Source organism: Fukomys damarensis, unplaced genomic scaffold (assembly GCF_012274545.1).
Source record: "Fukomys damarensis isolate Sample0158 unplaced genomic scaffold, DMR_v1.0_HiC HiC_scaffold_17, whole genome shotgun sequence".
NCBI classification, from domain to species: domain Eukaryota; kingdom Metazoa; phylum Chordata; class Mammalia; order Rodentia; family Bathyergidae; genus Fukomys; species Fukomys damarensis.
In genome coordinates, this window is record NW_022900929.1 from 24336558 (window position 1) to 24361593 (window position 25036).

The 25036-nt window shown below is 36.9% G+C and overlaps 1 protein-coding gene across 1 annotated transcript in view; it reads left to right on the forward strand.

Moving 5' to 3' along the window:
- Septin14 (septin 14) overlaps nt 1-25036 on the forward strand; it is a 34212-nt gene that overhangs the window by 2736 nt on the left and 6440 nt on the right. Inside the window, exons 3-9 of the mRNA XM_010624977.1 lie at nt 5735-5852; nt 7157-7352; nt 9911-10094; nt 11766-11927; nt 18693-18789; nt 23222-23390; nt 24184-24316. Of these exons, the coding sequence (XP_010623279.1) occupies nt 5735-5852; nt 7157-7352; nt 9911-10094; nt 11766-11927; nt 18693-18789; nt 23222-23390; nt 24184-24316 (1059 nt within the window). The remainder of the gene's footprint in view (nt 1-5734; nt 5853-7156; nt 7353-9910; nt 10095-11765; nt 11928-18692; nt 18790-23221; nt 23391-24183; nt 24317-25036) is intronic.

The following is a 25036-nucleotide window of genomic DNA, read 5'->3' on the forward strand; positions in this document are numbered from 1 at the left end:
AAAAAAAAAAAAAAAAAAAAAAAAAAGAGAGAGAGAGAGAGAGAGAGAGAGGGAACCACTGGGAGGGTAGAGATTCAGATCTGGTTATATTTTGACTTGCAAGTGATCAATTTTTACACAATTAGATGGAAAGGATCCAGTGGGGTTTTTGTTTTGTTTTATTCTTGGTAGTGTGCAGGCAGGGAAAGTCTCACAAAAAATTTGATTAAAAGTTGGGAGTGCTGAGTGATTTTAAGAGCCTGAAGAACACCATTTCTAAACAATTCTTACTAAACTTGTTAACCACATTAGCTTCGCATTTTAAATTTCACAACTCATGGAAAGGGAAAAAAAAGATCTTACTTAACTTTAAACACAGTTTTGTTTTGTTTTTTTGTACCAGGGATCAAACTCTGGACCTAGCACTTTTGAGGCAGGCAGTGGCACCACTGAGCTGAATCCCCAGCCCCTAAACACACAGGTTTTTAAAGAAGAGTTTCAGTGACCTGAGGCTCCCAGAACAAGAAAAGCCTTTCCCATTGTAGAATGCTCTAAATGTAAATTTAAATGTAACACTTATCTACACAGATCAAAGTCAACCTAAAGACTATATAATCAAAAAAGAAAAAAAAAAAGACCATATAATCAAATCTAAATGGAAGGCTGCACAAAAAAGAGTGAGGACTTACAGAATAAAACAAAAACAGGACAGCCATTACTTAATTTTTGAAATTCTTTAAATTTACAATGCTTTAAAGGAATATCACTTACACGGTAGTCAGTGGAGGTTAGGAGAACATAACACACACTCTTTCTTGGAAAACACAATAAAAATACAATTTTAAGTTTCACTCTCAAACAATTCTCTATAGTAAAATACCCCATTCACTGTTAACAATAGGTCTCTCACAAGAATGAAAATCCTGGGTATTCTATAAAGCTCTTTAAACTTTCATATTGACTTATTCAAGTTTTGAAAAAAACTTACATAATTATTCTTCTACTCCTGTCACTACTTCATAATTGCCAAGAAGTTTCAAGAAGTTAACAGATTGGTCCCAACTGGCTCCTGAGGGGTGGGTCCCTGGGGAGGGTCGGGCGAGCCCCAGTTTGGAAATGCCAGGTATAAAAGAAGTCCTCATCCTTTCGCGCCTCCAAGCTGGAAATCGAAATCCCACCCAGCAGAAGCACATGCGCAGCGGGTATCTTGCGGTCCCCTCAGGAGCCAGCTCATCACCGTGGTGTGTGGCTCCCCGATTAGCTAAGCATAAGGCCTTTCTGCTCCGGGTCTCTTTGGGTGCGTTTTTTAATCTCTCTCCCTCTGCATCTCCTCTTTCCCCTTTGCTGTGCCCCGCTGCGACCTCTGCTGTGGGTTCTGAGCTGATGCATTTCCAGCCCCTTGTCTGGCTAACCTGAATCTCTGGGTCTTGCCAAGTCCCTGTCTGTGTAACACGATCATCGTGTATTCTCTGTCACCCACTTGGTTAAGTGGCCTCGTTTCAACTCAGTTCCAAGTCACGGGAAAGCTGGAAAACTCAGCTTGCCCAATCCATCATCTTTGCTCCCTCTTATTATTTTTTCATAGAAAAGGAAAGCTGTGTGCAGTGTTTACAATAGTATAGCTCCCTGCGTTTCTCAGTGTAGTTACTCTTACCAGTGAGTTCTCTATGTTGCAGCGTTTCTTTCCTACTCATTAACTCATTCTTTCTGTATGGAAAACTCCCAGTGGCATTTCTGGTAGGACAGTTCTGGTAGAGATGTGTTCTCTCAGCTTTGGTTTGTCTGAGAATGTCTTTGTTTCTCACTACTTTCCAAAAGATACCTTTGCTGCTTTCCTTAAGTACAGTGAAAATTTCCATTTTCTTCTGGCCTGCAAGGAAATTGGAACACCTTTACCTACTACTGTCTGATTTTATTCTCTTGCAGCCTTAAGAATCTTCTGTTTATCTTTTATCTTATGGAAGTTGAGTGTAATGTATTTTGGGGCAGATTTGTCTTTCCTATACTTGTCTATTTGTATCCTTTTCTGCTTGCTGTGTCTTCAGTTATTTATTTGAATACATTTTCTATCCCATTGGTTTTCTCAAGTCCTACTTGAGCTCTAACAATCCAAATATTTGCTGTTTAGATGCTGTACTAAGTCTACCATAAGTGACTAAAATTCCTCTTCATTTTTTTTCTTATTTTCTTCAATGTCTGTGCATTTTTTTAATAGCTTCTCTTTGTGCTGATAGAGGATCTCCAAATGATATATGGGAAATAATATAATTTGACCTGCTATATGTCAAATACGCTGAGTTCATGTTCCCCAAAATTGAAGAATTCATTCTAAAGAACAACAGAGGTTAAAAATAGGAAATACTTTTTTAAAAATTTTTCTTTCCGGTATTGGGAATTGAACTCAGTACGTTGCACTTGCCAGGCAGGTGCAGCACCACTGAGCTAAATCCCCAGCCCCCCTGGAAATACTTATTGAGGCAGGTAGCTCCTTGAGAGACAGGAGGGACCCCAGTGGGTTGTTGTGAACCCCACTTTCCAGAGGAGTTTTATAGAGCAAAATCACAAGGTGAGTACAAAATCACAGAGTGAATACAACATGGGATAAAACGATGGTCAACCGGTAAGATTACAAGTATAGCTGCTTAGGTAAAGTTGATCCAATGGGAAAGCAGGTAACGTAGCAAGCGTACATGGAAAGAACAGGGACCTTTTTAGGAAGAGATGGATCGGGAGGTCCTGGTCACTACCTGGGTGACTGATATCTATCTAGATTTTATTAGGCCAGCTGATACCAATTACAGTATATTGTTTATCACCTAGGGAGGCACTTAGGCCTGGTCATTCTTTGTCTTGAGGCCTGACCTTCAACAGATGCGCCTCCAGCCACAGCTGTAATGTGTTCTCATCCTCTGCGCTGACTCCCCTGAGGGCCTAGCCCTGTCTGACTGCCTAGAATATTGCTACCTAACTCAGCTGTCTATAATAATGGCTTTAATGTGATTTTTAATTTTCCTTAGAGTGTTTCAGCTCAAGGATTAGTTTGATTTTTAAAATGGTTCCCATATCTATGTAAATATTGCTGTAAGATGAACCGCTTCCTGTGTTCTCTTGAAGCTCTCTGGGTTTCCTTAGAATAGCCATTTAAATTCTCTATCTGAGAGCTTACCCATAGTGGTTAGTATATGACCAGTTTCTGGTATTTTATTTTTTTCTGTTAGATGAAATCATGATTACAAGCAAGTCCCCCTCCCCAGTATCAGGGATCGAACTCAGGACCTTGTACCTTGTCCTTATAAGGCAGGCGTGGTGCCACTGAGTTAAATCCCTGGCCCCCAAGCAATTTCTTGATGCTTGTTGGTGTGTGGTGCATCTAGGTATTGCAGTGTGAGGTGTCATCTATGATCACAGCACAGACAATAGCTTCCAGGCTCCTGATCCTGACTGAAAGATTAGATGCTTATTTAAATCTCCTAATCTGGGGCTGGGGAGTTATTTAGCTCAGCAGTTCCGGTGGCCTGCCTTGCAAGCGCAAGGACCCGAGTTCAATCCCCGGTACAAAAAAAAAAAAAAAAAAAAAAAAAATCTCCTAATCAGGCTTGTGCCTATCTTTCCAGAAATTCTCAACAGGCTGCTTATTTTCTGAGCCTGGAGTCATGGCACATCTGCTCCTGTGGCACTAGATGGTGGCCTAAATTTAGGTTTGTCATGAATATACTGACAGTACTTCAACCCAGGTCTGTAGTTGGTATGTTGATCACCTCGGAACAAGGGGTAGTGGTGGTGGTGAGGTGTATAAAAAAAGGCAGTTTGTCCTCATAAGCCACATCATAGGACAAGGACAGACCCTGACACTTTATTTATAGGAACCACACAGCAGTCAGGGGCTGCAGGATTCTGCCCAGCTTTAGGCAGAATAGTGTGGGGGCATCAGGCCACCAAAAGCTATGCCTAAGGCCACCAATGTGGCAATGCTGTATCATACTATGAGTCCACTACCTGCTACAACCTGCACATGATTGGGGGCTTCCTACTGCAGGGGTGGACCCCTCGACTAAGACTGCAACAGCCAGCCATCGGTGATGCAGCTGGAAGAGAAGTCCCATCTCCAAACTCCAGAGAAAAACTAAACAAAGAGAAGATTACCTATAGAATGTAAGAAGATATTTGCTAGCTATTCACGTGACAGAGTGAATGTCTCAAATAAATAGAGAACTCAAAATTTAAGAATGAGAAGCCAACTGACACAATCAAATAATGGGCAGGTGACCCGCTGACATTTCTCAAAAGAAGTACAAAGGCCAATAAAATGCAATCAACATTGCAAGACACTGGCTTACCCTGATGGTAGTGGTGATCACCAAGACAAAACAAAACAACAAAAACAAATGTAACTGAGGATGTGGAGAAAAAGGAATCCTTATTCACTGTTGGTGGTACAGTCCCATGGAGAACAGGATGGGTGCTATTTACAAAGCTAAAAGCAGAGCTATCACCTGATCCGTTGATCCCACTGTGGGATATATCCAAGGAAAATGAAATCAGCCATGTTTACTGCAGCACTGTTCATGATGGCTAAGATTTGGGATCAATCAAGGTGCCATCTACAACTTAGTATTCAGGAAATACTGCTATTTGCAGCAAAATGGTTAGGACTGGAGGGCATCAAGTTAAGCAAAATAAGATAGATATAGAAATACAGACATCACATGCTCTCTCTCATCTGTGGGGACTTAAAAAGAAAGTGGACCTAAAAGCAGAATAGTAATGGCTGGGGACTGGGAAGGATCCCAATGGGGGTAGAAGGGAGGCTGGGTGAGGGCAGAATATGTGATCAACACGATCAATGCAATGAGCATTATGCACGTGTGAATTACACAGCACAGGGAATTACACTGATTTGCACAACTGCTATGTTCATGGCTATCTTAGAGGCAGCTACAGTGAACATTAGAGTTGTTTGGTAGAGATTTCCAGGGAAGAAATGAATATATATTGTTAAGCTTTACTTATTTACACACCTTTTTAAAAATAATCAATTGAGCTGGGTGTCATAGCATGCACCTGTAATCTCAGCACTTGGGAGGCTGAGGCAGGTGGATCACCTCAAGATTGAGGCCAGCCTGGACTCCACAGTGAGTTCAAGGCCAGGCTGGACTACATAGTGATACTCTGTTTTAAAAAAAGGACAAAATAAATAAATAAAAATAACCAAGTGTTGACTTGAGGTGTGATATCAACAGATTTCTAGTTTTCCAGAGTAGTGGTTTTACCTGCAGATTCCTTGATCAATATGATACAACACAAGTTCTCAGACAGTATATGAGAAATTTGAAGTAAAAGTCATTTGCTTATATCTAAATTTTATATAGATTTTGGTTACTTTACCCATAGGAACACATATTAAATTTTCTTAATATATTAATATGCTGCAAAAAGAATGATATAATGTTAAATTTTCCTTTTTTGGAAAATTAATTTATTATTTTAGAATGATACATTGGGGTTTCTCATGGCATTTTCTTGTTTTAAAATTTAGAAACATATCCTTGTTGAGTAGGATTAAAGATAGGTTAAGTATACATCTGTGTACTGTATTTGTATACAGACTTCTTTTTACACAGATTTATTTACAGTTGTATTTGGTCTGAGATATGATAATAGCATAATGACGAATTCTACTTTCTTCAGCCTAGTATGGTCCATTCAAATGGCTTCATTTCCTGTTTGAATTAAAACCTTTTTATCTTTCTTTAAGGAAAGAGAAAATATCCGTTGCTTAGCTCCTCTTGGCCACTTTGGGTTTGAATGTTTGCCCTATCAGCTGGTGAGCAAATCCATGCGGCAAGGATTCTCTTTTAATATTCTCTGTGTGGGTGAGTCCCAAACACCGCATTTTTCTTGTGCTCGTTGTGTAAAGGAAGTGGTTCCCTCGCACAGTCTGATATCAATGAATTCAAGGTGATTTTTTAATGCTTGTATTGGTTTCCATCTTCTCAGCCATATTATTTAAGCTTTAAATTTAAATCCATGTTCTTCAAAATCTGACATAGTTTAGCATATCTTTTCTTTCTATGCTATGTTAACGACTAAGAGAGTTACGACTTAGCCATAAAGAATGAGAAATTAGAGTCATCCATAGGAAAATGGATGTTGCCGGGCATGGTGGCACATGACTGTAATCCCAGCACTCAGGAGGCTGAGGCAGGAGGATCGCTGTGAGTTCGAGACCAGCCTGGGCTACATAGTGAGTTCCAGGTCAGTCTTAACTACATAGTGAGACCCTGTCTCAACCCCCCCCTCCAAAAAAAAAGGAAAATGGATGCATATTGAGGCCATACTCTTAAGAGAAATAAATAAGATACACATGTGTAAATACTGAATAGTTTCTCTGGTGTGAAAAACTAAAAGTGTAAATAAGATCCAAGTTGTATAACTGATAATGTGAAATAGGAAGAAAAGGGCTAAAGGTGTAGGGGAAGTGGGAAGGGTAGTGGAAAGGAAAGAGGGAAAAGAAAAAATAGGAGAAAACAAAAACATGGAAATAAAGTTTTTGTAAATAGAGAAGGGTGGAGTGGGGGGGAGGGCAGGGGAATGGGGAAAAATGAGAACCAAGACCTGTCATGTAAAGGTACAAGATCCCAATGATGAATGTAACTGTACTGTATATAAAATGTACCAATAAACTCAATGAGAGAAAAAGAGAGAGAGAGAGTCATGACTGGCATATCTATTTGCAGGCTTATCTCAATCTCTGAAGTGTTTGTGATTATTTATTTGAGCTTAATATTTTCAATTAACAAATTATAATTATGCACACTTTTGGAGTAGAGTGTGGCATGCTGGCATTTGTATACAACAGACAAAGGGTTAATCAAGCTATCAACGTAGTCATCACTTCATTTGCCTATATTTTAATGGCAATACATTTGAAATTTGCTCTTAGTTTTTTGAAATATGTAACACATTGTTAACTACAGTCAACCTCCTGTACAACAGATCTAAAAATGTATTCTTCCCATTTGAAACTTAACTCTCTATTCTCCCCACCTGCTTCTAACCATCTTTCTATTCTTTACTTTCATGAATTTGACTTTTAAAAATGTGGGGGGCCCTTGAAGCCCCTGCATCAGCTCAGTGTTGTTATCCACCCATGATGATGTATCTGTGTTTCTTACAGGGGAAACTGGAATTGGAAAATCAACACTGATCAACACATTGTTTAATACTAATTTGAAAGACAACAAATCCTCACATTTTTATCCAAATGTCAGACTTACAGTTCAGACATACAATCTTCAGGAAAGCAATGTTAAATTGAAGTTGACAGTTGTGAATACAGTAGGGTATGGTGATCAGATAAACAAAGAAGGCAGGTTAGTACTTTCTTATATTAATCAATTAAAGTTTTTCAAGAAATTTGCCTTCTTTTTTCCTAAATTTTAATATTCCTCTAAGGTAATTACCTTTCCTTCCAGATTTTAGTTCTTTCCTAGTTAAATAAATGTTCTTACAAAATTGACGTCATATATCCAGTTTTCTGGTTTCTCTTACAAGGTTTTGGGTTACCCAGTTGTAGCAAGTTGTTTCTGTATTTTGTGCTAGTTCTAGCTTTTCTTACTTGTCTAGTATTATAGTTTTGTATTATTGTTTTGTTTTTTAAGGCAGGGTCTCACTATGTAGTTGAGAGTGACATAGAACTCACTATGTAGCCCAGGCTGGTCTCGAACTCACAGTGACCCTCCTGCCTCAGCCTCCCAAGTGCTGGGATTACAGGTGTGCGCAACCACACCTGGCTTGTATTATAGTTTTGTATTTAAACTGTGATAGAGGGAAGCAGTATCATAGCAACAGTTTTAGATTCTTATCCCTTCAAAAAATCCTCATATACTAATGATTATATGTGACTCTCCTACTTTAAGTTAGCTTTAGACTAAAAAATATTTTTTGCGTGTTTTCTGTGGCTTAGATGCAGTGTTGGGCTTAGTCTGACACACACTGGCTTGTGAGAGCACCCTGGGTTCATGTCCCCCCAGCTCTTCCTTCAGTGACATCATGTGACTGGCTTCACACCACAGAAACCAGCAAACCCTACGAATCAGTATTTTTTCTTTCCAATGAACCATTTTTGTAAGCATTCACCTGCACACCACTGGTGAAAGATTAGTTTTGGAACAAGCGCAGTACTCAGATTATAACAAACATGAAAATGAGCTGGGGTGAAACTTATAACAGGATCAGACAGATATTAGAAAAGAGGCGAAGGTAAAGGCAGATGAAGTGTTGCACTAAAGAGCTGTTAATACTTAGAAAATGGATACCACCTTAGTAGTCAATTTGTCAGAAAGTATTTTTATTATTTATTTATTTATTTCGCGGTACCAGGGAATCAAACTCAGGCAGCGGCACCACTGAGCTGGCCCTGAAAATATTCTTGAAGTATGGACTTACACCCAGTGTTAGCATATCCCGTGTACTGTACTCACTTAACTGTATTGTGGGTAAGAGCCACAACAGGCAGTGCATCTTAGGTTCACTTTCTGAGTCTCTTGCAACAAATCACCACAAACTGATGGCTTCAAGCAACAGAAACTCAAAACAACACAAAACAAACAACAGCAACAAAAACCCTATAAACATTTTCTTTCACAACTGTGGGGTGCAGAAGTCCAAAATTAAGGTATGTTTAGGATCGCACTCCATTTGGAGTTTCTAGGAAGAAAAATCTTTGTTTCTTTCAGCTCCCAGCGTGTACTTTCACTCCGGCTCTGTCCCTCCACCTCTCACATGGCCTCTCCCCTGCTCCTTGTGAGCCCCACCCCTTTTTTTGTACCAGGGATCGAACTCAGGTCATTGTACTTACAAGACAGGTGCAGTGCCACTGAGCTAAATCCCCGGCCTGGGTCTGAGCTCTTTTGAGGACAACCACGACTGGATTTAGAGCGTATGCAGATAATCCAGGATGATCTTTCATCAAAGTTCTTAGCTTAATTTCATCTACAGCTTCTCCCCAACCTGCAAGGATATATTACATTTATAGTTTCCAGGGACATGGGCATGGAAATACCTTCTTAGAGATCCCCACACCCACTCTTATTCTCCCTTTATGCTAATGTTGTTCCTTAGATATTTAAAAAAATGATTTTCCCATTTGTTTACTTATTAGACTTTTAATAAGGGCCGGGCATGGTGGTGCACGCCTGTAATCCCAGCACTCGGGAGGCTGAGGCAGGAGGATTGCTGTGAGCGAGACCAGCTCATGGTGGTGCACGCCTGTAATCCCAGCACTCGGGAGGCTGAGGCAGGAGGATTGCTGTGAGTTCGAGACCAGCCTGGGCTACATAGTGAGTTCCAGGTCAGTCTCAACTACATAGTGAGACCCTGTCTCAAAAGACCACACACACACAAAAACAAACAAACAAAATCAATTATCCAAGCAATAATTTCTGTAAAACATTAAAATAATCCAAGTCTAGGAAAATCCACTTTAGCAACAGTTAGGCGTTTTTCACAATTCCTCCACTCTTTCTTTTATTATGTATCCCCAAACCAAACATCATTCTCATTACTTTCTAGTTCTATCTGGTAAGTAACTGACCTCCCTTCATTATACTTTCAGCTTTAAGGTTTTATGAATGTTTTGACTGTTCACAATTCTTCATGGTAAACTACTGGCTAGAATTGTTGTTTTCTTTTTTGGTGTTCGGGATTGAACCCAGAGTCTTGCCTATGCCATGTCTTCTATACTGAGCTTGTTTATTTCCTAATATAAAGGAATGTCTGTTTCAGATTTCATTCCTAATTATACTGAATATCAGCCTCCTTGTGTCCTCTAAATATTTTCATACATACTAAGTGTTTATTAGATGATTGAAAAATCAGATTCAGATTTTATCAATTTGTTATGCTAAATGTTTTTTTGTTTTATTTTTAGCTACCAGCCAATAATTGACTACATAGATGCTCAGTTTGAGGCCTATCTTCAAGAAGAACTAAAACTTAAACGTTCCTTCAGGTATCATGATACTCGTATCCACGTATGCCTCTTCTTCATTTCACCTACAGGACATTCTCTGAATTCCCTTGATCTGTTAACAATGAAGAACATTGACAGAAAGGTGTGTTTGGTAAATCCATTGACCTCTCAATATTTACTTATGTTTTTTGAGACAGGATCTCACTATGTAGTTGAGACTGACCTGGAATTCACTGTGTAGCTCAGGCTGGTCTCGAACTCACAGCGATCCTCCGGGGATCGAACTTGGGTCCTTGCACTTGCAAAGCAGGCGGTAGCAGCACCTTTATTTTATAATATGTTTATATATTATAATAATTCTTACTGTTAGCCTTTAGAGCATTTGAATTCATTTTGCAGCACTTCAATAACAAAATGTCACAGGTTGGATGGTTTAAATTGTGAAAAATCATTTCTCACAGTCCTGGAGACTCGTAGTCCAAGATTGGGGTGTTGGCAAGGTCTTTCTTCTGAGCCCTCTTTTCTTGGTTGGCGGGTGGTGTCCCCTGCTTCACCATCACATGGCCTTTCTTCTGGTGCTTGCTTGTACGTCCAAGTTTTTCTCAGAAGGACACAAATCAAACTGGATTAGACCCTTGCCATTATACTTTAATCACTTCTTTAAAGTCTCTACCATTATGGCCACAGTGTGAGATACTGAAGGCCAGGACTTCAACATGTGGATTTAGTTAGCGGTACGGACAATTCAGCATTTAACACATTTCAATGTTACTTTTTTGCATAAATTTATTTAAGATTGTACCTTAGTAAAAGGATATGTGTGTAAAAAAAAAAAAACACCAAAATTTTAGTTCGTTTTTTCTGTGGTTAAATGCTAATTTAGATCATGAGCATTTGCCTGTATTTTTGAAATCAAACTCACTGTATAGTAGTATAAAATAATCCTGTTTATTTTACCTCTGGTGCCCCTCATGCTGTGACATGAAGCTTTTTTTGATTCTGTCTGTAAGCCCTGTCAGAAGGATTCAGAATGGGTAAAAGGCAAGCAGCTACTACTGCCTGCTATGTAGAAAGAGAAAGAGAGAAAAAGTACAATTCTTTCTAGCAAAAGCGTGGGACCCGTGTGGCTACTTTTTCCCATGTCTTTGTAGACTAGGAAAATGTTTCTAAATAAAAAATTCAAACTTAAATACGTAAATATTTAACTTTAAATGTGGAAATAATTCCTATATTTCATTATAAATGAGTAATTTGCTATCAGAGTGGTTTTCATTCCTATGTCCACATACTCTCAGCCTTTTGAATTTGGTAATAAAAATGTTTGCATTGCATTTAGGTGGTCATTGAAAGACACAAGCAAATCTGCCTGTAAGTGCGTGTAGGTAGAACAAGGGTATGTGAAAATGGAGCATTGATTAGTATGTATTTATGGCGAAGGTGGTGAACGGGAATGATGGTTAAAAGGAAGATTTCACCTCTTCTCCTACAATTTTGATGGTCTCTCATTCTCATTTTATAACTGTTTAACAGGAAATAAAATGGATAATGGAGTAAACAGCCTACTTCATTGTATTATATATTTTGCTAACTTCAGGTGGGTTGGAAATATGAGAGATTTTTTATAAGAGACAAGATGGAGAGCTCTAAACCTGCATTCTGATAAAGAAGGTCTTGATGGTTTGGGAAAACAATTTTTAAAGGGAGGACTGATAGCCAGTTGCATAAATGCATTTCCAGAGGCTATAAATTTTAGACTGAATATTATAGGATAAACAACAAATCTTCATAGGAGAAATTTTGTTTTCTTTAATAGGTGAACATTATACCATTGATTGCCAAAGCAGATACAGTTTCTAAAAATGATTTACAGAAGTTCAAGAGTAAGATAATGAGTGAATTGATTAGCAATGACATCCAGATATATCAGTTCCCAACAGACGATGAAACTATCGCTCAAACAAACTCTTCAATGAATGTAAGCTTCTAACTGTTGAATATTAAATCTGTTTCAGAGATTTAAGGAAGCACAATTTATAAGTTACATTGTTAGTAATATATTGTCACTTGTATCTGAAAAAGAGTCAATAAACAATGCATTTCCCCAAAAAAATCCAGTGAGGGGAAATGTGTTTTGTTTTGTTTTTTTTTTTGAAAAATGTTTGCCAAGAAAACTCTTTAACAGCTTTGTTTAGACTCAGTTCATATTTCTTACTATTCACCCATTTAAAGTACTCAATTCAATGATTTTTAGTGCATTCACAGATATATGCAGCCACCGTGGCAGTTTTAGAGTATATTCATTGCTTCATAAAGAAATCCCTTAACCTTTAGCTCTTCTCTTGCCCATCTCTCAGATTCTGTCCTCTCTCCAGTTCTGAGCAACTGTTAACTTACATTATGTCTCTCTATGTAGATTCCTCTCTTCTGGACATTTTAAATGAGTTGAATAATATACATAATCTTTTGTGTCTGTCTTCTTTCAGTTGGGATACTGTTTTCAGTGTTTACCAATGTTTCAGCCTGTATCAGTGCTTCATTCTTTTTTGTGGCCAAGTATCACCATGTGAATTTACCATATTTTATTGATCCATTAATCAGCCGAACTCCTAGGGTTTATTACACATTTTGGATGTTATGAAGAATGTCGCTATATACATTTGAGTACAGGTGTTTATGTGAATGTATGTTTTCATTGCTCTTGGGTATATGCCTAGTAACAGAATTTTTTTGGCTTATATGGTAAATATATTCATTCATTTAAAAAACTGCTAGGTTGATTTCCGTATGTCTGCACCATTTTATAATCCCAACAGAGAAGTTCTGACTTCATTTTTTGCCTGATTGCCTGAACTTTTTATGTGGCTGCTGGTAGCTGTGAAGTGGATCCCATTTCCCTGATGCCTAGAATTTTTTGCGTTTGTTTTGAGACTGTGTCTCGCAACATAGTTCAGGCTGGCCTTGAGCTCACTATGTAGCCCAGGCTGACCTTGAACTCACAGTGATCCTCCTGCCTCAGCCTCTTGAGTCATGGGATTACAGGTGTGTGCCACCACGCCTAGTTAGAACATCTCTTTGCGTTTATGCATGTATGTATGTCTTCTTGGAAGAAAGGTCTATTCAGGACCATTCTTTTTTTTAGGTTGATTTTTGTCTTTTAATTATAAGTTGTAAGAGTTCTTTATGCATTTTTTCATTTCATCCTGCTTCCATTGTGCTGTGAACATAATAAATTACTCCTTCCATGTCTCTGTGGGTTTTTTGTTTTTGTTTTTTTTTTTTGGTATCAGAGATCAAATTTGAGATCTTGCGCTTGCGGCACCACTGAGCTAAACCCCCAGCCGCATGTCTTGGTGCCTGTTACCCAGCCCATAATACCCAAGTGCTGTGATATGTTCGCTATTATGACTAGTGACACGATAAATATGGGCATGCAGATATTTCCTTGGTATGCAGATTTCATATCCTTTGTAATAGTATATACTCAGAAATGGGATAGCTGAATTATGAATATACCGCAATGTGTCTCATCAATTGATGGATACTTAGGCTGCTTCTGTTTCTCAGTTATTGAGGATAGTGCTGCAGTGGATATGGGAATGCAGATGTCTCTTCCGCATACTAATTTCATTTCCTTAGGATGTATACGCAGAAGTGGGATTTCTGGATCACATGGTAGTTCTATTTTTACTTTTTTCGGGATATGCCAAAGTGTTTTCCATTGTGGCTGTACTAATCTATTTTCCCATCGACAGTGTGTGGGGTTCTCTTTTCTCCACATCTTCCTCACCATCATTTTTTTTTTTTCTGCTACCAGGGATTGAACTCAGGACCTTGTGCTTGTGATTCAGGTGTGGAACACCTGAGCTAAATCCCTGGCCCCCTCACCATCAGTCTTTATCTTCAGCATTTTTTATAATATTCATTCTTACTAGTATAAGGTGATATCTTTTTGTGCTCTTGATTTACATTTCCCTGATTATTAGTGATACTGAACATTATTATGCACTGGTATATCATCTTTTGAAAAAAATGTCTATTTAGATCTATTGCTGATTTTAATTGGATTATTGATATTATTACTTGCTATTAAATTTTTTTGAGGCAAGATCTCACTATGAAGTTCAGGCTGGCCTTGAACTCACTATATAGCCCAGACAATCCTCCTGCCTCAGCCTCCCGAGTGCTGGGATAACAGGCATGCACCACACACCTGGCACTCCTATTAAATTTTTGAAGCTTCTTGTATATTCCAGATATAAACCCTTCATCACTGTGAATATCTTCTCTCATTATGTAGACTTTTCTGCACACTGCTGATGATTTCTATACTGTGCTAATGACCTTAGTTTTATGCAATCTCAGTTGTCATTTTGCTTTGTTTTATGCTTTGGCCCCCAAAATTCCTACCTGTTCCAATGTCCTGAAACATTTCACTTAGGGTTTCTTCTAGTTGTTTCATGGTTTGGGGTATTATATTAGCTTTTGCTCTGTGTTGATTTAATCTTTATAACTAATGAGATGTGGGGATCTAGCAGTATTCTTCTGCGTGTGGATTTCCAATTTTCCCAGTACCACTCATTGAAAAGATTGTCTTTTCTTCAGTATGTGTTCTGAGCCCATGTAGGTGCATGATTTTATTTCTTCATTATTTTGTTCCATCGTCCTCTGTCTGTTTTATGCCATGGCCACACTGTTTTGATTACTACAGCTTTGTAGTATGTTTTTAAGAATTGGTGCCTGTTAATATCATATGATAATGGTTTTTATTTTAGAAAATTGATATATGCACTTAATGTATCTTAACCAATGTCAATCCCATTTCTTCAATTTTTCCTCCCCCCTCACTCTTGTCCCTTTTTGCATCTCCAGAAGTTTACTTTCTGGTTTACCCCCTTGTCTTAATTCTTTACTTATTAATTTATGTATTTTTCCCATTTTTCATAGAGAAATCATGCTATATTTAACTTTATAGTTAATTTTACTGAAGATGATGGTTTCTAGTTCCATTCACTTTCCACCAAATGACCTGATTTTATTCTCCTTCATGGCTAAATGGTATTCCATTGTGTCTATATACCATATTTTCTTTATACATTTATCTGTTGATAGATATTTAGGCTGTTTCCACAGTTTAGCTACAGTGAATTGCATTGCTGTAAATATGGATATGCATGTATCACTTTAGTATAGTCTTTAATTCTTTCAGGAATTTACTAAGAGTGGTATAGCTGGGCCAAAAGTATTTCTAAGTGTAGTCTTTTGATGAATCTCCAAACTGATTTCCAGAGTGGTTATACTCATTCACAATGCCACCAACGTATGCGTTTTGAAGTCAGGAAGCATAATGCCTCCTGCATTGTTCTTTAGGCTCACAATGGCTTTGGATATTCAGGTTCTTTTGTGGTTTCATATAATTATTTTTTTGGTTCTGTGAATACTATTGGTATTTTAATAGGGATTGCAATTAATCTGCAAATTACATTGGGTGGTACAGAATTTTAATTATTGATTCTTCCAATCCAGAAACAGAACATTTTTCCAATTTCTTATGTCCTTTTTAATTAATTTTGTTAGTGTTTTATAATTTTCATTGTAGAAATATTTCTTGTCTTTGGTTAAATTGATTTCTTATTTTGTGTAGCTATTGTAAATGGGATTGTTTTTTGTGATTTCTAATTCAGAGAATTCACTGTTGGGATATAATAACTATTGATTTTTGTATGAGTTTATATCTTACAAATTTGAATTTTGAATTTCTTAGTTTCACTAGCTTTTTGCGGAGCCTGTGGGGTTTTCAATAGAGAAAGTTATGTCATTTGCAAATAGTTACTATTTGATTTTTTTCATTTCCAGTTTGAATGTACTTTATTCTTTTCTGCTGCATAATTGCCCTGGCAAGGACTTTCAGAACTATGTCGAATAAAAGTGGTGAAAATTATCAACATTGTCTTATTCTAGAACTTAGAAACTTTCAGTTTTTCCCATTTAATATAATGTTAGGTGTTGGCTTATGATAAATGGCCTTTATGATGCTGAGGTATGTTCCTCATATGCCTAATTTTTGTTGAATTTTTTGTCTTTTCTGTATCAATTTTTTGTCTTTTCTGAATGTCTTTTCTGTATCAATTGAGATGACTGAATTTGTTTCTTTATTCTGTTGATACAGTGTATCATGTTTATCTATTTGTGTATGTTGAACCGTCCTTGTATCCCTGGGATGAATCCAACCTGGTCATGGTGAATAATACTGCTAATGTGCTTTTGAATTCAGTTTAGTAGTTTTTTTTTGTTGTTGTTGTTCTTGTATTTTTTGGAGACAGAGTCTCGCTATATAGTTGAGGCTGACCTGGAACTCACTATGTAGCCCAGGCTGGTCTCGAACTCACAGCAATCCTCCTGCCTCAGCCTCCCAAGTGCTGGGATTACAGGCGTGCACCACCACACCTGGCCAGTTTAGTAGTATTTTATTGAGGATTTCTGGGTCTGTATTCATCAAGGAAGTCTTAGTTACTTTCTGCATTGTAGAGAGAAAATATTCCACACCTACAAGTTAAAGGAGGAAGAGTTTATTTTTGGTTCACAGTTTGTAAAAGTTTCAGTCCCTAGTCTGCTAGTTCCAAGGCAGGGCAGCATGGTAGGAGGGCATCACAGAGCAAAACAGGACATGGCAGAGGAGGCAGGAAGCAGCAAGTGGCAAGCAGTGCAGCAAGCTTGCCTTTCTCTTTTATTCCATTCAAACTATAAGCATTTTGGGTGGTGCCATCTGCCTGTCTTCAGGAAATCCATTCAGCCACACCCACTACTATGCTAATTCCAATCAGTGGACTAGTTTATACACACACCTTCAATCCTAGTATCAAATACCTTAGATCCATCCAGCCACCTCTGAAAAGCCTCACCCATGAGCAAATGAGGCTTTGGGGGGACATCTAGATACAAACTATAATAAAGAGTATTGGCCTGTAGCTTTTGTTTTTATTGTGCCCCTTATCTGGCTTTGGTATCAATGTAATGTTGGCCTTATAGAATGCATTTGGAAAAATTCCTTCCTCTTCTATTTTTTGAATAATATATGAAAAAGTGAAACTAGTGCTCCTATAGATGTTTGGAATTTGGTAGTGAAATCATATTATCTTGGTTTTATTTTTGATGAGATGCTTTTATATCTGATTCAATAGTGTTACTTTTATTGGTCTCTTAATGTTTTTTACTTTTTCATGATTCAATATTAGTGAGGTATATTGTTTACAAACATATCCATTAGCTCTTCACAATAACCTCAGTGATCTTTTGTGTTTTTGTGATATCAGTTATAATCTCTTCCTTTTTACATCTGGTTTTATTTGATTCTCTCCTTTTTCTTAGTCTATCTAGGTGGTTGTTTAGTTTGATTTTCTTTTCAAAGAACTTGGTCTTTCTTTCACTGACTTTTGATTTTTAGTCTCCATTTACTTATATTCTTATTTTCATTAATTCTGTCATTCTGTTAATTTTGGTTTTAGTTTGTTCTTTATCTCGTTCCTTGAGGTATAGTGATAGGTTGTTTATCTGAGATATTTTTACTGTTTAATGTGGCTATTGACTACTTTCTTTTTCTCCTCTTAGTGCTTTTGTAATATCACATAGGATTGGGGACATTTGGTCTATTTGTTTCAAGAAATTTAAAAATTCCCTTCTAGATTTCTTGTTTGGTCTGTTCGTTGTTCAAAAGTAAATTGTTTAGAGCCAGGAATTTAGCTCAGTCGTTCCGGCACCTGCCTCAAAAGCACAAGGACCCAAGTTTGATCCCTGCTACCAAAAAAAAAAAAGTTAATCCTTTAGTTTCCAAAGTTTTTCTTGTTACTGATTGTCTCAGTTACCATGTCTTGAAAATTGTGGCCCCCTGTGTTGAAAATTATATCTCTAGGAGCTCAATTACAGGAAATCCTTGTATGGAGTAATTTTTCAAGATGGCAAATTAATGGTTAAAAATGAAGTATTTAACACAATTCTTAATCATTTTAACCTTAGACATTTCCATTATTTCAAAATTTCTATTAATATACACTGTACTAGTCACTTTTCCACCACTGGGATATATTATAACTTCTGACAGACCATGAGTCTACCTTGAATATTCCTGCCTTTGCATATGGTCCAAAACTTTCTTGCCTTTGGTTACAGTTCTCATTTTGCTTCTCATCTACAGAGCTATCCATTGGGTTACACTTTATTTTTCAGAATCCTTCCATCTCTTAGATCACAAGTAGCCCCTTGTGCTCTAAATTATATTTATACTTCATTGGTCTATATATACTTCTGCTAGTTAATACGTGTGTATCAATTAATGAATTATTATTTCAGTTATTTTAATACCTTTGTTTTATAGCTTCTATATCAGCTTTAAATGCGGTTTGCATATTATCTCCTCAGCAGTGCCTGTGTTCCAGGGTAAAAATAGTATGAGAAAAATCATATATCCACTAAAAATCTCTTTCCTTTGTATTGCACACAACAAAATGCCTTGCTTTAGGCATACTAGATAACTTTCAATTTGTACACAGCATGAGACTAATGCTTGCAAAAATTATTTACCACATATTTTCTTCTAAGTATTAAAACCTGATACAGGGTAGATGTGTTGTTTGGTTAAATTTATTATGATACTACCATCTCTGCCATTTCCATAACATAAAAATGGGTAATACCGTGACTCAGATTGTTATGAGGGAATTCAATTTATGTCATTCTTATTTTCTAGGGAATGTTACCTTTTGCTGTGGTAGGAAGCACAGATGAGGTGAAAGTGGGAAAAAGGATGGTCAGAGGCCGTCACTACCCTTGGGGAGTTTTGCAAGGTAAATATAAACCTAGCAGATTCTTGGATGATTAAGTCAGATACACAGTATATATCTATCATCTACAGTCTCAAAAGAGTATTTTAACTTCAGCCAGTATTGGCAACTCTTGTTAACCTGTAAATTAATAGTTACTAATGAGTAATAAAGGTTTTATTGCATTTAAGATCATGCTTTCTTTGACTTTGATCCAGCCTTAAGAAATTTACCAGACATTGCTTTAGACCAAAATTTGCAGAAGCCAAGTCAAGCCTTCCTTCCTTACCTCATGTGTCATATGATCTTATCTCTGTGCATGAACCATGACATGCAGAATGCTTTGAACAAAACCACAACATAAATACTAGTGTTTAAACGTGTTACCTAAACCACCATCTAATTTATAAAGCATTTTAAGTGGTCAGTAAAAAAAAACAATAAACTATTTTTCAAAACAAAGAAGTACAATTGACCTTTGGCTATATTATACCTTTGATATTTATATTAGTTACTTAACATGGCAAGTGATTTATTGTTTTGTTAATGTGCTGGTAATAAAAATTATTGAGAAATGGAATATTTCTATACATATTGGTTTCTAAATGTTGTTTTTTAAATTGAAGCACCAATAATCAAATGGGATCATATCAAATTAAAAAGCTTCAGGTCTGGGGATTTAGCTCAGTGGTTCTGACACCTGCCTTGTAAGCACAAAGACCCGAGTTCAATCCCAGTACCAAAATAAATAAATAAATAAATAAAGCTTCAGTACAGCAAGGAAAGCAACCAACAGAGTGAAGAGACAACCTATAGAATAGGGAAAAAATTTTACTAGCAATTCCTCAAAGGTACTAAAAAATAATAGACCCTCAAAATAAAAGACCCAATCAAAAAACAGGCAAGTGCAATAACAGATACTTCTCAGAAGAAATACAAGTGGCCAATAGATACATGAAAAAAATGCTCAGCGTCTTTGACCACTAGAAAAATGAAAATGAAAACAATACTGAGATTCCATCTTATTCCAGAAAAGAATGGCCATCATCAAGAAATCGAATAATAAATGCTGGTAAGGCTTCAGGGGAAAAGGAACCCTCCTACATTCTGGTGAGAGTGTAAATTTCTATGAGAATCAGTATGAAGATTCCTCAAAAGACTAAAATAGAAATTCTGTTTGACCCAGCTATACCCTTTCTAGATAGCTGCCAGAAAGAATTAAAGACATCATATTAGAGTGATTCATGTATACCCGTGTTTATAGCAGCACACTTCCAACAGCTAAATCTTGGAAGCAGCCTATATGTCCATCAACAGATAAAGGGATAAAAATGTGGTATTTATATATGATGGAGTACTGCTCTGCCACAGAGCGATAAACTTGTGTCACTTGTAGGCAAATGGATGCACCTTGAGCCATAATGTTAAGTGAAATAAGTCAGAACACTGGCTTAAATAGCACATGATTATTCTTACAAGAGAAACCTAAAATATAAATAAAGAACAAAATAAAAGATAGATAATAGGATATGAGACAAATCTTTCGCAAAAAGGAAGGGATCCAAGAGATGGAGTGAGGCAGGTGGGAGGAGAAGGGAAGGGAGGGAAATGAGAGAAGATTTAAGATGTGCTAAGTACACATTCTCACTCCCCACAAAGAATGCAATCATTGCAAACGTGTACTAATAAAAATACAGAAAAAATAAATAATTGACATATTTGAAAAATTTGAAATTATGAAGCATAGTTAAAAACTTAATGTTTTTGGTGTACACCTGTAATCCCACCACTCAGGAGGCTGAGGCAGGAGGATTGCCATGAGTTCGAGGCTAGCCTGGACTACAAAGGGAGACCCTGCCTCAAAAAAGCAAAACAAGAAAACCCTTATATTTTATATATTATATTGCATATATTATATATATACCTATATTATATATAAAATTTGGCTACAAAGTCAGCATACCATAGAGACATCTGTACACCCATGTTTATTGTTGCACAGTTCACAATAGACAAGATATAAAAGGAACCTGGGTTCCCGTCAGTGGATGTATGAATAAAGAAAATGTGTTATATGTATTCAGTGGATTATAGTTTAGCCATGAAAATAATGGAATCGTGTCATTTAAGAAAAATGGATATCAATCCCTGGTATCAAAAAAATTAAAAAAACAAAAAAAGAAAAAGAAAAAAAATGGATAGTAGGGCCGGGGATTTAGCACCTTCTTTGCAAGTGCAAAGTCCTGAGTTCGATCCCCAGTACCCACCCCCCAAAAATGGATAGAACCAGATGTGATGGCACATACCTGTAATCCCAGTAATTGGGAAGCTGAGGCAGGAGGGTCACCATGAGTTCAAGGCCAGCCTGAACTGCAGAGTGAGACCCTGTCTCAAAACAAAACAAAAAAACAAAACAGGAATAAAGGAGAGAAGAATGGATACAACCGGAGATTATCATGTTAAGTAACAAGTCTGACTCAGAAATATTGTATGTTTCCCTCATATGTGGACTCTAAGAAGAAAAAAAGAAATGACATGACAGTAGAAGGGAGACTATGAGATATGAGGACATAGATTGGTGAGTGACAGTGAGGAAAATAAGAAAGATTAATGTGGCAGAAATATAGTATGAAAATATTTAGAGGACACAATGAAGCTAATATTCAGTATAATTTATATGCACTAATAAAAAGGCAATAGATCTAAATAGATATTTCTGAAAAGAACCCACACACATGGCCAACAGGTAAATGAAAAGAATGCACAACACAATTATCCGGAAAATCCCAATCAAAACTTCAATGAGCTATTACTTCACCCCAGGAAGAATAAGTGTTAGCAAAAAAACTAAAGATGATAAGTACCGGTAAGGATTCAGAGAAAAGGGCACTTGTACACTTTTGGCGGAAATGTAAATTAGTACAGCAGTCATGGAAAATGGCATGAAGGTTCCTCAAAAAAAGAACTGCCAGCTGGGCGTGGTGGCACACAGCTTTAATCCCAGCACTCGGGAGGCTGAGGCAGGAGGATTGCTGTGAGTTTGAGACCAGCCTGGGCTACATAGTGAGTTCCAGGTCAGTTTCAACTACACAGTGAGACCCTGTCTCAAAAAAAAAGCCCCAAACCCCCCCAAAAACAAACAAAAAAAGAGAACTGCCAAATGAACCAGCAACCCACCACTTCGTACTATGCCTGAGGTGAAACAGGTCTCTGCCCTCCATATTCACTGCAGCACTACTGGCAATTTCCAAGCAACGGAACAACTGAAGGGTCCCTCAACTAGCTAATGAGTAAAGACAATGCATTACACATATATCATGAGATACCCTTTGGCCATAAAAATGGAATCCTTACATTTGTAATATCATGGGTGGAACTCCAGGTCATCAGGCCAAGTGTAATCATTCTGGGACAAATAATATACTGTGTGATTTCACTTAGACATGGAATCTAAAAATATTGATCTTGTAGAAGAGAAGACTGGTGGTCACCAGAGGCTGTGTTCATTTGGGATGATTTGGAAAGTTTGATCATTGAGTACTAATTTGCATTCAGTAGGAACAAAAGACCAATGTGTACTGCTGCAGAATATGGTGACTGTAGACAACAATAATGCACTGTACATTTGAAAAAGCTAGAAGAACAGATTTTGAAACTTTACACCATGAAGAAATGTTTCAAGATATAAATGTTTAATCTGATTTAAACATTGTACAGTATATACACATATCAAACATTGCATGCTACTTCATTGATATGGGCAAATTTTATAGTTTTATGTATCATTTCAAAATAAATTACATATAAAGTTAAATGAATGTATTAATTGCATATTAATTAATGCAGTCTCATAAATGTGGTGTATAAATGGAATTTGATCAAGGCACCTTCAAAATTTAAAGGTCTTTCTGTTAGAAGAATTTACATCAGTGAAATTATATTACATAGCCTATCAACTGTGAAATACTTTGAAAGTAATTTGTAAAATACTAATACAATTGTCTTTGAAAACCTATACTTAACAGAGTTTCTTATTTTGCTCTTTCTTTCTTTTTTTTTGTTGTAGTAGTTGTTTGTTTTTGTTTTTTGAGACAGGGTCTCATTATGTAATTCAGGCTGGCCTTGAACTCACTATGTAGCCCAGGCTGGCCTCGAACTCCGAGTGATCCCCCTGCCTCAGCATCCAAAGTGCCGGGATTATAGGCATGCACCACAATGCCCATCTATTTCGCTATTTTCTATTCATTCTTAGGTAAAAAATTTAAAGCAATTTCCTGACCATTAAACATGCCTATATTAATAATACAGTATAACTAATAATTCAAAGAACTACAGTTGTTACTCAGGTTGGTTTCTAGTTATTATTTTAAATGCATTTCATTCATGCATTTATTTCAGAATGCTTATTGATTGCCAACAATTGAAAGTGTTTTAGATTTATTATTTTTCTAACTAGTGGAAAATGAAAATCACTGCGACTTTGTTAAGCTCCGGGATATGCTTCTTTGTACCAATATGGAAGACCTGAAGGAACAAACCCACTTTCATCACTATGAATATTATAGGTACAGCAAACTGCAGAAATTGGGCTTTACTGATGTGGGCCCAGACAACCAGTCTGTTAGGTGAGTAAGGAAATTGCTATCACACCTAAACAGCTAATGTAGAGGGCTCCTAAAACCACAAGGTACAATAATTTGGCAATGAGAATAACTGTACTTCTTTCATTTTGGGCTATCCTGAATTATAGATTTTTAAAAATCATCTTCAGACTTAGATGTAAAAAGTAGAAGAGTAAAAATGAAAGGGCATATTTATGTCATATATTGAAATGTATATCCAAAAATATTATTTTACGTGTTTATGCAAAGCAGATGCTCAGGGATGAAACTGTCAAGTATTAGCAAAGACTGAGAAAAAGTCTCAGAAGATATTGTGAAGAGTTTGATGGAGGAAAGAATTGAAAATTCATAATACACTCTGCTGTGAGTCATGTGAAGAAACTTTGACAGCAGATGCTTTTAGATATATTGAAGAAGAATAGTATTTGTACCACAAAATTAGGTATATTACTAAAGTAGCATTATTCAGTTATATTGATTATGGTTTGTTGAAGACAACCACAATTAAGCCATGCAAGTGAATAATTAAATGATGCTTTATTTGAACTATTTTGAAAACACTGTCAGACCTTGGAAGTTTTCTCAAATTTTACTGTCAGAAGATGTGAAAAAGTATGTATAATATAAAGCAGAAGTACAAGACATCACTGATACAAGTGTTTTAAATTTCTAGTGTTTTTGTTTACATTTACTTTTATATTAATATTGTGTTATAATTTGTACATTCCATGATAATGAAATACATGTTTGCGTATGTCAGTATTTTGACATGAGAATGGAATGTTTTTTTTTTTAGTTTTCAAGAGCTATATGAAGCCAAAAGACTAGAATTCTATGATCAATGTCAGAGGGAGAAAGAAGAGTTGAAAAAGAAGTTTATGCAGCAAGTAAAGGATAGAGAAACAGCATTTAAAGATGCTGAAAAAGAGGCAAGTACCACCAGTTTGATGACAGTTTGTATTCTCTTTTAGGTGTCCCATTGGGAGTAATCTTGAAATTAGTTCATATTTTTAGATGAAGTTTGCTATTTTTATTAGGATTCTTCTTTTTTTTTTTTTTTTTGGTAGCAGTGATCAAACTCAGGACCTTGTGTTTACAAGGCAGGTGGCAGAACCACTGAGCTAAATCCCCAGCCCAAGTTTGCTATTTTTTAAAAGGTAGTAATTTACTATGCAAATATGAATGTGGCCTTTACAAACTTATACCTTGTAATTTTAGTTTTTCTAGAGCATTTTTTTCCAATTTTCTACTTAAATATTCCGCATCTCTGACATACTGGAGCAAGGGGCTGTACACATAAGGCTTTAGTCAGCACTTTCCCCATGGTTTTGCTGGACTCAGTTCACCAGCAGTTCTCACAAGTTGGGATCCTGGGTTTGCGCTGCATGCTGGGAACTCTACAGTTCTGCAATCTTGGACTTTGCCCCATGCCCATGGCTCTGCTAGGCATTGCCCTGTTGAGGACTCTTTGTAATGGCCTCAATTACAAAGCCCTGCTAATGGATACCCTCTACAGTGGCTACACTCCTGTGAGAAGTATCTACCTGGGTCCTCAGACCATTCATAATATTCTCTGAAATCTACATGGAGAATTCATAGCCCCACAGCTTTTACAATGTGCATGCCAGCAGAATTAGTACCACGGATGC